Raw genomic sequence first — 14,330 nt, 5'->3', positions numbered from 1 at the left:
TCTTAATAAGGTGTGTGTGTGTGTGTGTGTGTGTGTGTGTGTGTGTGTCATTGTAATATTTCAAACGCTTCGAAGGATGTGGTGATTCTCTCTCTCTCTCTCTCTCTCTCTCTCTCTCTCTCTCTCTCTCTCTCTCTCTCTCTCTCTCTCTCTCTCTCTCTCTCCATATCTTTTGCTAGTTGGCCATACATACTTCCCGTAATCATTCACACAGTTAATGAATGAGTCACACCTGTTCCCGCTCTTAGTAACCAGGTGATCTTAACTAAATACTACAGTCACTACCTTCCTGTAACTCCATCCATTCACCTACCACTGTTGGAGACCCAGTTACTTCATTTTTTTTTTTTCCATCTAACTTATACATTTTTTAATCCAACTTTAGTCAAGCGTGAACCATTACGTGTTGTTGTTTTTTTTTTTTTCGTTCCCTTCCTGATTACTGACCTCAGGATTTTGTTCTAACTACAGACACTAACTGGCTTTAGCTGTTCCATTACTTCTTGTCAGTGTTGGTCCTCGAAATTAAATTGTAAGTTTGCAGTACAGTATTTTACTACGTTATAGAAAACACGGCAGTCACAGAGAGAGAGAGAGAGAGAGAGAGAGAGAGAGAGAGAGAGAGAGATTAATCACCACGTCCTTCGAAACATTTGAAACAGTACAATGATACACTACAGGTAACTCTCACAGTAACTACTACTACTACTACTACTACTACTACTACTACTACTACTACTACTACTTACACCACTACCCACAACAACCACAACAGCTAAATAAACAAGCACACAAACATCCACTCAACATGAAACTCAGACCTGTTCGAATCTTTGAACTGTGACTAGTGGGTCGGTTATTCTTCCGTTCTTTATCCACCTACCACTTCAAACCAATCGAACGGAGGAGGAGGGTGTGTGTGGACCTCGTTCTTCGCTTCTTCATGGGGTTCCTAGTGCCCAGCCAAGCCTCTGTGTCTGTCTGTGCGTCCTGTGAGGTGCAGAGTCCCGCCCCGCCAAACACTGGTAAGGAAGGAAGGGGGAGAGAGAAAAAGAGTGTTGGAAATGTTTTGGTTAGTGGCGCGTTGTGATGTCCCGGCCTTGTTGTTAGGGTAGGAGTGTGTGTGTGTTTCTCTCTCTCTCTCTCTCTCTCTCTCTCTCTCTCTCTCTCTCTCTCTCTCTCTCTCGTGTGTGTTTTCTTAATGTCCTTTTCCTTTCTGCCAGTGTTTTTCCCTTTGCTAGATGCAGTAGTTATTATCATCACTTTTCCTAACAATTATTTCCTTTCTTCCTCCCTCAATCCCTCTTTCCCTACCCAATCATCTTCCTTTCACTCCTCCTTAGTCATCGTGTTTTTTTTTTATTCCACTAAATATCTCTCTCCTTGTCATCCTTCATTTTTTTACCTCCTTTCTTCCCTCCCTTTCCTTTTTTTCCTTCCTCCCTCCCTTCATCCCTCCCATCTCACTCTCCCATCATTTTTCTTTACCTCCGTTGATTCCTCCTTGCCTCCTCCTTGCCTCCGTAATTCAATTTCAACGATATGAAATACAATCATCTTCGCCTTGTGTTGTCAGTCAGCCGGTGAGTGTCGCGGAGGAGAAATTACTCATTGCGCTTCTTGGGAATTAAAAAGCGTAATACATTTTTTTTTGTCATGCGTTTCGCTCCGCAACTCCAATTAGATCGTCTTTTGTTTGGCGTTATGTTCGTTTGTGAGTCGATGGGATTCACAACGAATTGGATGGTGTTGCGCTTATGACGGCTTTATGGAATTTGATCTCCCTTTTTTACCTGAATGGTTTATGAAGTCTGATCTTTTTGCTTGAGTTGTTTATAGAATTTGACCTTTTCTGTTTGAATGGTTTATGGAATTCGATTTTCTTTACGCTTGAATTGTTTATGGATTTTATCTTCGTCTAGATATGAATGGTTGATAAAAATTTGATATTTTCTAAACGTGAATGGTTGATTGGATTTAATCTGGAGTTTGTCCGATTGCTTCGTAACTTCGTGGTGCTTTGATCTGGTTCTTGTATCGTGTCTCGTATGGCTTGTACGATTCTTTCAATGTAACAAGTCAGTTTCAGAGATATACGAGGTTTCTGTCCAGTATATAAGCACCTTTAGTAGCGCGGTGTCATCAGCTCCTTGATGGCATTCTTCTGACAACCACCAATAACGCATCACAAAACTAACAATTTCAGATAGATTTTTTTTCTCAGTATATAAGCACGTTTAGTAGCGCGGTGTCATCAGCTACTTGACGTCATTCTTCTGACACAACCACCAATAACGCACGCATCACAGAACTAACAATTTCAGATAGAGATATACGGGTTTTGTGTCCAGTAAGCACGCTTAGCAGCGCGGTGTCATCAGCTCCTTGACGGCATTCATCTGACACCACCACCAGGCAGAACTGACATAACCATAACAAATACAGGTTCCTTCACTGAGGTCATTAAACCACACGTCAAGGAAGAGACAAAAATTCACTGAGATTTGCTCCCAACACTAAAATCCGGGATTCTTTCAGGTCTTCGGGATTTATTTACTCTGGACTGAAAGATTGAAAAAGGAGGTTTGAACGTGTTTATAAAGACTAACATTGGTCTTAATAATGTATCGCGGATTTCTGTGGTTTGATGCAAAGAGAAGAGTTTTAGACTAGTTATCTCTCAAGCACTAACTTCCTAGGGTTTGCGCTTCAGAGATCTGCATCCAGACTGGCCAAAAAGAACTTTATAGTCAAACACTAATATTGTCTAATGGGAGCGCATTTTCATCTTGAGATTTGTGAACGATTAGACCTGTTTACTGACATTAGAAAGGGTCTATGAAGGTCAAAAGATTAATGGCCACAGTCTCATTTACCGTAATCTCCACATGAGTTTCAGAAGCTGTATAAAATTACCAAATAGTAACCAGAATGAATATAGAAACACGTCATGCTACTGAAGGAGTTAATGTCAAAACCAGGCCATTCCGGATGCTGTTGTTTGAAGCGCGCTTTTCAAATATATAGAAGTGAGTGCCAGAGTTTTAACCACTTCAGTACCATGACGCCTTTCCGTATTCATTATTCTTACTATTTGGTGATTCTATACAGCTTCAGAATCTCATGTGGGGTTAAAATAGTGAAGACTCTGGCCATTAATCTTCTGACCTTCATAGACCCTTCCTAGTGTCAATGAAATGGTTTAATCGTACACAAAAGTGGTAAAAATGTGCCTAGTACTGAAGGGGTTAATGAAGGCTAATATAAAACTACTCCTCCTATCAAACCACAACAATCCGCGATGCAACAATCATGGGTGTATCATTAGCGGCAAGTAATGGTAATGATTGGTGGCAAACTCAAATGACTACTTGCAGAAATAATTAAAGAGTTGTATCAAAAATAGACAAACAGTATTATAGTCAACTCCTAACAAAACACGGACGGCAAGACGCTGGATGAAGAGGGAAGGAGACTTGACAAAACCATTCGCTGAATGTTTCCTTCTTCTGTGGCATCAGTTTTAATTCAGTGTTTCCCTCCTATTTCAAAGATACAGTAAGCTCATCTGCTTTAAGGAGAGGCTCAAGGTTTGCCTGCTAAACAGTGATCCTCCTCATTAATTTTAACCATTGATTTTACTCTATATATAGTGTTTTAAATAACCATTTTAATACTTTTTAACCCGTTTTTTTTTTTTATTTAATCTTAGGCTCATTGTCTTGTAAGATTTATTATTTTTTTCTGTAAGCATGCTGTCTGATACTTAATCCTTTTTTTTTCGTCTATTAAATGTTATTTTTTAATTGATTCTGTGTTTTAAGTATCATATGTTTTACTACTTTACACTTCGATGTTGTAAGTTTAATTGAGGAAGAAAAATCATTACAACGATGGAAAATGACAATAAATTCGAAATTCACTTTCTCTCTCTCTCTCTCTCTCTCTCTCTCTCTCTCTCTCTCTCTCTCTCTCTCTCTCTCTCTCTCTCTCTCTCTCTCTCTCTCTCTCTCTCTCTCTCTCTCTCTCTCTCTCTCTCTCTCTCTCTCTCTCTCTCTCTCTCTCTCTCTCTCTCTCTCTCTCTCTCTCTCTCTCTCCTTCAACATTTACGTACCCTGTCCTCCCACACGTATCATCGTTCGTAATACAGTTTGAAAAGACCAAATTTTCTTTTACAGTTTCTTCAGAAGACGACACCAGAGACCTGACACGCTCCGAGGACTAAGGTCAGTGTCAGAGAGAGAGAGAGAGAGAGAGAGAGAGAGAGAAAGGTATATATATATAGTTATTAATACAGAAGATGTGTCTCCATGGTGAAGGAGCGCTGCATCACGTTACACACTTGCCCTGTGTCACGTTCAGTCCTTTGCATCTCTGACAGCGAGTTCTCCGTGACGGACAATGTTGAATTTCTCGTTGCAATTCCTAGGTGGGCTTCACTCGCGGATGCACCGAGCCATGACACGGATGTGAATTTACCACACCAGCAGCACAATAGGACGCCATGGGAACATGAGGACGGAACGCACGAAATACGGAAATGATGAGAAGGTTGCACAAAACTAATACGAATACGTGTTGGTTATTATATTGACTTTATATTGAATTCCCTTTTTCTCTTATTTATTTATATTTTGGTTTATTCACTTTCTTGCCATCGTGAGTCTGGCAGGTCCCGGCCCGTCTAGTCAGGCTTTGTGGTCGTCAGGCTGAAGAGGTCCTTGTATCTATTCCCTGAAAACTTGCCACATATTTCAGTCAGATGTTAATGCTCACGTGACTCAGCTGAATTCACTACACTGTCACTTTCTTCACCACCTTTTCTTTCTGGTCTGAAATAGCCAGTGTCCACCTCGCGGCATCCCTGTGAAGCCTTGTAGCCCCGAGGCTGTAAAGGCTGTGGCCATAAGGAAGTCATCATACTGTGGCTTAACTAGAAGAAAAGAAAAAGGCGAAAGAAAACGAGAAAGACCGAAGACTTAATTACTGTTTTTATATCACTGTCATGTGGCGGTGTTCATTTAGACGCGTGGGAGGTTGTGTGAAAGTCGGTGCAGGGCGTGTGTACGAGTGAGTGAGTTGATGGATGGGTGAGTGGGTTGGTGGACAGACCGCTCTAACTTTCTGCCTGACATCACTCCCTCGGCCTCAGCATCAGTCAGTTCCCGCGTCCCTGGGTATTGAGACATCTTTCATGAGACAGTTCATTAAAAGAAGAATATTTTACCATGTGTTAATACTCACCTGATCAGTTTCAAATGGCTCACGAGTGTAGCTGCGATTTTTTTTTTTTTTTTTTTTTATACGGTAAGGCCTATAGCGCCTGTATGCACACATGAAGAGTGTAGGGGAAGCGCTGTTCAGCTTCCGCCCATTAGTGGCGCAGGCAATTTTATTTATAGTGGGTGTACCCATATTAGGGCTCATATCACTGCCCAAGCTCATCTTGAGTGTAACCATCTAGAACCTGGGTATCATGGTGACATGTAGGTAACTTTAAACCACTCGACAAATGGCAAAGTGTATTAAGGCTGTACTTGGTGGGATTCGAACCTACGCGTGGACGTCTGCCCGATCCCACGCTCACCACCTTATCCACTATGCTACCGCCTTCATGTGTTTCGGAAATTGAGTGAGTGGTATTGTAACATTTCTTGGTGTCACATTATTCGCTCACACCTCTCGCCACATTAGCTGAGAGTGCCAATAACCGGGTGTCGCCTGGCGCTTTGTCCCTTCTCGATATCATCCTCTTGACACAAGCTGTTTTTCGCGGCAGTCAGCGAGGCACTTCAGTTCTGCTCGTGCCACTAATAACGCCGATAAAAAGAGAGGCGAAAAGTGGTGCAGTCTTTTTATGTGAAAATGCGTTCAGGCAACAAATACTCCACCTGAATATTGCGAGTGACGAGGAAGAGACGAAAATCAAATGTGTGTGTGTGTGTGTGTGTGTGTGTAATTCACCTCGGTCATCTGCTGGTCACCCAGCCAGTCTTCCCCATTACGGAGCGAGCTCAGAGCTCATAAACCGATCTACGGGTAGGACTGAGACCACAACACACTCCACACACCGGGAAAGCAAGGCCACAACCCCTCGAGTTACATCCCGTACCTATTTACTGCTAGGTGAACAGGGGCTTGCCCATTTGCCTCGCCACCTCCAGGATTCGAACCCGGACCCTCTCGAGCGTGAGTCGAGCGTGCTAACCACTACACTACGCGGTGTGTGTGTGTGTTTCACTGTTTGATCTGCTGCAGTCTCTGACGAGACAGCCAGACGTTACCCTACGGAACGAGCTCAGAGCTCATTATTTTCGATCTTCGGATAGGCCTGAGACCAGGCACACACCACACACCGGGAAAACAAGGTCACAACTCCTCGATTTACATCCCGTACCTACTCACTGCTAGGTGAACAGGGGCTACACGTGAAAGGAGAGACACCCAAATATCTCCACCCGGCCTGGGAATCGAACCCCGGTCCTCTGGCTTGTGAAGCCAGCACTCTAACCACTGATCTACCGGGCCGTGTAAGTGTGTGTGTGTGTGTGTGTGTGTGTATATTGAATTTACTTGCTCAAACTGTTGGATACAAGTAAGGAGCACAATCTTTTATACTATGTGTGAACAATGATTTTTGTTTTTGTTTTTAAGTTCGTCTTCAGCAGTTATTACCTGCAGCACTATAAGCTACGTGTATGCTACATAATGCACAATGTCAGTAGAGGTGGAACAAAGAGCACCAGATTGTTTGATACAGTCACACCATTTGTCTGCGTCATTGCCTATCTATGTAATACATTGAGATGTAGCTATTCATTTTACATTTAAGTCTGGCAATTTATTCTCACAAACAATACATGGCATTCGTCACCTGTTACTCCAGCATTACATTTAAGGAAACACGTTCCTCCTTGCTGATGTCACTATACCTTTCTTCAGTGACTGACAAATTATTATTAGAAGTATCTTTTTTTTTTCATATAAACAAAATAAGTGCTTAGAAACTTTGACTACTACAAATAGCCTTTGGCACAATATTAGTTCTCCATTGAGTCTTCTAAAGTTTTCTAAGGTCAGGCTGCAGTTACGACAGTTTGTGATCACCACGCCTCTAACATGCCGCTTATACTGAAGCACTGGGCGGACATAGAATTGATATGGCACTGACGTGCGTGAATGGGCCCTTTATCATTCCACAATTGATACTTATTTCTATAGTGGATACACCATGAGTCCCCATAGACTATATCACTACTTGTTTCAAGAAATAGTCCAACTGCAGCTTCTGGAAATTAGACGAAATTGGAAATTCAAAGATCATCCAGACTGTACAAGTCTTGCTTCGCTGCTAAAAGAAGTAAGTCAATCAAAATGGAATGTCTTTATTTGAAGATGGGAAGGAGATTGCTTTTTATCATTCCATAAGTGTTAGGTTTTCTTTCTAGACCATTCCAGCAGTTACAGAAACAGCCAAAATAAATAGACTGCAAATCCAGAGATAATCCAAGTATCAAATCCTGAGACAGCCTTGTCCGTGGATCCAGAGATTCTAAATGGCTAACTATGAGATGTTTGCCAAACCTTCCAACTGCCTTGGCGAATTTTTGATAACATTGCAGGCTAGTGTAGGGGTCTGCATGGAAATGAAAGTAGAGAAAATTGGTAAAAGGGTTTCATATATTCATATTCGACAAAGCGAAACTATATACCATGCTTTAATACAAAAATGTCGGAAAAATATAAGGGATAATATCAATTAAAGCTATAAGAGAAAAAATAACCTTTTAAAACCATCTACTTATAACTAAACCTACAATATCTAACAAGTACCGTAAGTACATACTTGTTAGATGTAACGCAACTCCGCCTCCGAAAAGTACAGGTTTCAGTCGATCAACGGTAAGTAGAAATATCTCGAGTATAGCGCCTCATACCAAGAAGACTGAATTGAACCTACTTGAGTTAAAAGTAATCCAGCGGTACTTACACTTCTTCAAAAATTATACGTCTTCGCAATTTAACTAGAATTATAAATAAGATAACTTGTAATTTATCACCAGAACTCGTAACAATAACTGTACCCATAGAGCTGATAACTTATTTTATTTTTATCATTACAGAATTATCGTATCACCTGCTTAGATAAGAATTGTCATATTTTCATGAATGTTTATAAAAGATCGTCATTAAGCTCAATACCCGTGTAATTTTGGTTGCGTTAAGCTGCTTCAGTATTGTTTAGGTACTTGATAAGCGAATAGGAATGGAGGCAAATTTTTCCCTCTGGAGGCCACAGTCACAATCTTACATTGCCTACAAAGGTTTCACACAACTCTTCGATTAATGATATATCACGATGTGCGTATAGAGCATATCCTTGATACTGTGTGTGTGTGTGTGTGTGTGTTCACCACGGTCGTCTGCTGGTCACCCAGCCAGCCTTCCCCATTACGGAGCGAGCTCAGAGCTCATTGACCGATCTTCGGGTAGGACTGAGACCACAACACACACTCTAAACACCGGGAAAGCGAGGCCACAACCCCTCGAGTTACATTTCATACCTATTTACTGCTAGGTGAACAGGGCCTACACATTAATTAAGGGGCTTGTCCATATGCCTCGCCAAAGCAATAGAATGTACCTCCAGCTAACGTGGTACAGCAGTTGTATATAGATGTATGTTAGTAATTGTGTATTTGTAAGCCTGTCAAGACGAGGAAGCTAACTTGTCAAGGCAAGTAGGCGAACACGCCATTAAGATGGATCATTTCAGAATATTCCAGAGGTGCATGAAACAAATGTATGCTAATTGATTACCTTTAATTCCCAAGTTTTATATCAGATACTACAACCCTCCTTGACATTTGCTTACAAGCAGTTTCTCACTCTGTTCTGTAATACTGCTAAGCTCATGGTCAGTTAGTCCGACACAACCTTAAAGAGAGCGAGAGGGAGAGAGCAAACAAGACCCATCTGTGCTCTCCTGGAAACCTCAGCCACCATGCACATGTTCTTTATAACTATTATATACTAACTCCCATACAGTACTAAAAAGGAGATGTTCTGTCCCTATGGGTACTAATAATGATAGGATGAAAAGTTCAAGGATGAGAAGTTAAAACTCAAACCAGGTTTGAGACAAGATGAAACTGGTTCTCAGATAGGATGGCAGTATTCCATGATATTAGTCATGAATTTAAAATGGGGCTTTGAAGAGAGGAATGACAAGTGGACACAATAGGTCTGCCATTCGTAAGTTTCTTCTACTAATCATTATAATCTAGTTAATTTTTTTTGTCTAACAGCAACTCATTGGACTGTTCAGACAAGGGTTGGCTCAGGGACAGGCTGACACTTCCAGGGTGACACAGATGGGTCCTCCCAACATTGATTCACAACTGTAGCACCAACGTCACACAGACACACTCTCCCTGCAGGGCTCAGGAGGGTACACATTAAAAGGATATCTGGATATATATGTATATATTACAGATAAGTTTTCATCTTTACAAATTGTATTGATTTCTGACACTTAAAAATTTTGTTCAATATATAAATCAATTATTACTACTAGTATTATATAATTCTGAGAGTATTTAAAATTTGGTACAATATATAAATAAATCAATATACTCTTGCCTACTCTCTTTACATGGCATTTAATTGACATCAATATATGAATATTTCTAATGGAAAAGCAAGATATAGATTTAAATACATTTAACGTAAGATGCATGTAATTAAACTAAATTTGACAAAAATATATAATGCATGTAATTAAAATAAATTTGACACAAAATAAATAATATATTCTAAATAATTTGCTTACACAACCACTATGACATTTCACAATCTTTTCAGGTCAACCGAAGACGTCTGCACAACTACAAGAAATTTTAAGTTTTATAATGGCAAGAATAATAGCAAGAGGTGGCAAGGCGTCTATGCTGCCTCCTCCTCGTCCCCGTTGATGATGTTTTTGAAGGTGAGCGGCGCGAAGGCATATCCCTCTCCCTTGTAGAACTTGGACTGGAACTCCACCCTGAGGCAAGACACACTGGTGTTAGCACACTGTGGCACATCACATGGAGGACAAGAAGTAAATCACCAATATCATGTAGAGTAAAAATTAGGTATAACAGTTGCTCATATCAAGAAAAGAACACATCAGTTGGTCATGTGGAGATAAAAAATACATGAGTAAAGCAGATTTGTAGAGTAAAACTAAGTAAATCAAGTTCTGTGCAGTAAAACATTATTCTGTCATGTTATAGAAAAAAATATTAAGATTAATTTATATGCATTGATAATTCATAAGAACATTTCTGAAAGAATATTTTTAGACAAATCTATTTTCAAATTGAGATTTACTTGTTGTTATCTTAAACTTGTAAGTCCTGTATGTTAAGATGCCTTCCTTCAGTTTAGAGCCACTGCACTCACTGGCAGTCTTGTTAGTTTCAACCTTGTGGTGATTTGCCTATTGCTTCATAACTCTTCACATCCTTCCAAAATATTTTCATAAGCACTTTTGTTCAACCTCATCGTCTCTGATTTGTATGGTACTTGTTTTTACTGTGTGGGTAAAGCCTCTTCATTCAGTTTCTGATCTCTAAACTTCTAGAATGACATTTCTTTGTTGGTCTGAAGCCACCCTCAATACATGCATGCATTTTCACCAATATCCATACTAACCTCCTCACATAAATGACATTTGTCTCACACTATAAACTCCACATCTCACTCCAATACTCTTAAAAAGCTGTTGATCCTTCATATTCTTATTCTTTCATTACATGTAACTTGCCCTTCAGTCCTTCACTTCCAGCTCTTTGTCCCCTCTCTTCTTACATCATTCACTCTTTTAAGACTTTTTTGATACCCAACTTGTGTAGTCATCACTCATCTCTTGCAACTGTCACCAATATCTGCATTAAGTAGAGGTCATATTTCTACTATTCCTTCTTAAAATTCTCCCATCTGATACTATTTGAACTTTTCTGAACACAACCAAACAACTCTTCCATGCTCTTATCTTGCTTAAGTATAAGTACTTGCATATACTATTATCTTGCAGTATATTTTCCTTCACCATTACTTACTCAACACAATCCTAATTTCTTTCCACTGATGTCATTTCTTCCATGCATACCAACTAGCTATTACAATCCTATCACTAATATTCAGGTTTCAATTTGACAATGTATTAGCAATATACTACTTTTGTCATGACAGAGACAGAGACAGAGACAGAGACAGAGAGAGAGACAGAGAGAGACAGAGAGAGACAGAGAGACAGAGAGAGAGAGAGAGACAGAGAGACAGAGAGACAGAGTGTGTGTGTTATCTGAGCTTGGGGGTTATTTCTTAGCGTCAGATTCTGCCATGAATTTTTTGCTCTGCAAATACTTTGGTGTGAGAGGTGATAACATGTTGAAAACTACATTGTTGTACTCAGAATAACACAAAGAAATATGCTTTTATAAGAAAAAAAATATTTTTAGTATTTTTGACAGGTGTGATTTTTCCCCGCTGTAACAGACGGAAAGTAAATCAATCCCCCATACTTTAAGGGTCAAAAACTGAATGTTTTTTTTCTACTATGTAGGCTTTTCGCAGGAATTTCCAGGCTAAAGAAGACAATCTGAAAGCTCACCCGTTAGGGAGCCGTTACCGAAGAAAGGAAGCCCTACCTACACTTGGACTGTGGCCAGCATTTGAACCCATGTGCTTGGAGACCCCTCAGCCCCCAAAGCACACATGGTTGCACTGTACCACAACAGTCCTCTAAATGTGCTTGTTTAGGATTGCCCATCTAGTATATACATAAATTATTCAATATGTAGGATTTCCACTGTATTTCTGTTAACCATTTCACTAAGCATGTGTGTCTTATTTCAGCCATACACCAGTACCAAGTCACATCGAGGAGAAATGCAGGAAAAGTTGCATGGTATACAGAGTGTGCCTGAAGGAGAGTTGCCATAACCATACCAGTGGAGACGGAGGGTGTGAAGGAAGGCAGACAGTCCCTCCATCAGGACCAGGATGCTCACAGTGAGGACCGCCCAGAAGGAGAAAATAAGGTACAGCATCACACAACCAACGGTGGATGCCTGCAACACACACACACACACATTAGATAACTTGTCAATTAATGTCTGTGTTCAAGGTATTGGGAGGCTTTCTGCAGAGGAGTTTGTTTTTAAATAGTGCTTTTGAGAGTGATAGGAAGAAAGAAAGGAATGAAGATATTGTCAAAGTAAAATTAGCTTTAGAGAGAATGAAAGTTTTGTCAGGTAATTGTCTCTCTCACAAGGTGTTGCTGTAAATAGTTAAAATTTTCTAAGTTAGAATGTTTATGAATTAAATTGCAGATATGGAAACAACAGAGCAGGGAGGTTAGAGAGAGCTGGTGTGAAAGATTGGGAGGGCAGGCTGGAAAAAATGGACACTGAAAATGAACACTACATAGTAATTTGCCACATATAAATAAACTAACCTCTCTCTCTCTCTCTGACCCACAGTATATATACACAGTCAAACACACACACAATCTCTTCCCAAGCTCTCACTGTTACTTGTCTCTCCACAGACCCACAGTATATATACACAGTCAAACACACACACAATCTCTTCCCAAGCTCTCACTGTTACTTGTCTCTCAATCACTACTCTCTCTCTCTCTGACCCACAGTATATATACACAGTCAAACACACACACAATCTCTTCCCAAGCTCTCACTGTTACTTGTCTCTCAATCACTACGGTCTTCTCTGTTTCCCTCACCTACAGTAGAGCCAAACTCACTCTCAACTAACCACAGCCTCTAATACATAAATATATACACATTCTCCTCCCAGCTTGTCACTGTTGCCCTCCTCATCTGCTTCAGACCAATCTTCACCACCATGTTACTCTTCTCTCAATCACTGTGCTCTTCTTTGCTTTCCACACCTATACAACACAGCCAAAATTCTCTTCCCAGCCTGTCACTGTTGCCTTCCTCACCTGCTGCAGACCAATCTCCATCACCATATTACTCTTCTCTATTTCCTACACCTACAGCAGCCAAACTTAAAATCTCAACTAAACACAGCCTCTTTCTTTATACATATTCTTCTCCTAGCCTGTCACCGGAGCTCTCCTCACCTGCTGTAGACCAATTTTCATCACCATGTTCCACAGCACCTCAGACAGCTGCCCGTGAGCCAGGGACAGCGCCCAAAGCCGGAGGTAAGAGGCTGTATGGGAGACGCAGCCCAGCACAAACTCAATGGTGTGGATGGCCTGCTCAATGAACACCTCACTGAACTCAAACTCCTCCTCATGGCTTGATGCTGAGGTTCCTGCTCCCTGAAATTGAGAGATAGGTAGTTAGGGATGCTGGACTAGAAGGATGCTAGAGTGTGTATTGATTCTATAGAAATGGCTGCTTACTATATCCTATTACACTTTATACATTGTGGTTTTATGTGTAGTTTGCAAGTGTTTCTTTGTCTTCCTTCTATGATTAAATTTCTTGCTTAGCTTGCCAGTGAGATTTAATGTACTTGTATGTAACCTGGATGCTGGTTGGACAGTGTGGCTCGGTTGGCTTGTTTCCTGGTTAGAGTGATGCTAGCCTCTCCACACTGCAGGTTTTACTTCACCTCTCTGACTCAATTGTGTGCAATACTATTTTCTGATTTCTTCATCATTAAACAAAGAATTATAACATTAATATATAAATCATGAATGTTAAAATAAGATAAAACTGACAACAGATAATCTATTTTAAAATAATGAAAGCTGTATTCATGAATGGAATTATCCAGAATGTGTAAATAAAAATTAAGTTTCTCTGAAGTGTACTCCAGAGTTCCATGCACTTGACTTGATTGAACTCTAAACACAATATGCAACCATTCACCTCATCAAGCACAATGTGTGAATAATACTTGATGTCTGTTGATAAAAACACTCATCACAAGGGTTTTCTCAAAATCTGACAAACATGCATTCTGCTGATTACTCCACCCAGACTGAGACCCAGAGAGCAAATAGAAATAGTCAAACTGTATACAGTATAGTGGATGTACAACAAGGAATGTCTCTCAATGCTTGTGATAAAGGAGAGAGGTACACCACAGCAGTGAGTGTGTTCAGTGCCCCGACAATACTGGGAACCTTTCTGTTAAGTCCTGTTCCTGAATGGTTGTTAGTTGCACTGTTGCATGCCAAATCATGACTTTAATGCAATGATCCTGTCAGCAGTAACAGCAGCTCAAGTAACAACCAGAAATCATAAGAATACACATCAGACAAACTAGAAACTTGGGAAATC

General features: G+C 40.4%; 1 protein-coding gene and 1 long non-coding RNA gene across 5 annotated transcripts in view; one reads left to right on the top strand and one right to left on the bottom strand.

The window, feature by feature from the left end:
* The first annotated feature begins 866 nt into the window (after positions 1 to 866).
* On the top strand, positions 867 to 13,329 carry LOC123501876. Of its 2 annotated transcripts, none has more exons than XR_006673723.1 (5): positions 867 to 1,025; positions 4,179 to 4,226; positions 9,865 to 9,988; positions 11,905 to 12,089; positions 13,193 to 13,329. It is a non-coding gene; the product is annotated as an uncharacterized LOC123501876 (long non-coding RNA). The 2 variants fall into 2 exon arrangements; XR_006673722.1 differs by having other exon boundaries at positions 13,134 to 13,268.
* The window catches only part of LOC123501875 (V-type proton ATPase 116 kDa subunit a1-like), a 31,184-nt gene continuing 25,660 nt past the window's right edge, over positions 8,807 to 14,330 (bottom strand). For all 3 annotated transcript variants that reach the window (XM_045250915.1, XM_045250916.1, XM_045250917.1), the window contains exons 15-17: positions 13,157 to 13,360; positions 11,998 to 12,119; positions 8,807 to 10,045 (exon numbers count right to left, since the gene is read on the bottom strand). In XM_045250915.1, the coding sequence (XP_045106850.1) occupies positions 9,946 to 10,045; positions 11,998 to 12,119; positions 13,157 to 13,360 (426 nt within the window). In that variant the 3' untranslated portion in view covers positions 8,807 to 9,945. The remainder of the gene's footprint in view (positions 10,046 to 11,997; positions 12,120 to 13,156; positions 13,361 to 14,330) is intronic.

This window comes from Portunus trituberculatus, chromosome 10, assembly GCF_017591435.1.
Source record: "Portunus trituberculatus isolate SZX2019 chromosome 10, ASM1759143v1, whole genome shotgun sequence".
NCBI lineage: Eukaryota > Metazoa > Arthropoda > Malacostraca > Decapoda > Portunidae > Portunus > Portunus trituberculatus.
Note: the sequence above shows the minus strand (reverse complement) of the source record. Positions and strands in the feature narration are given on the sequence as shown.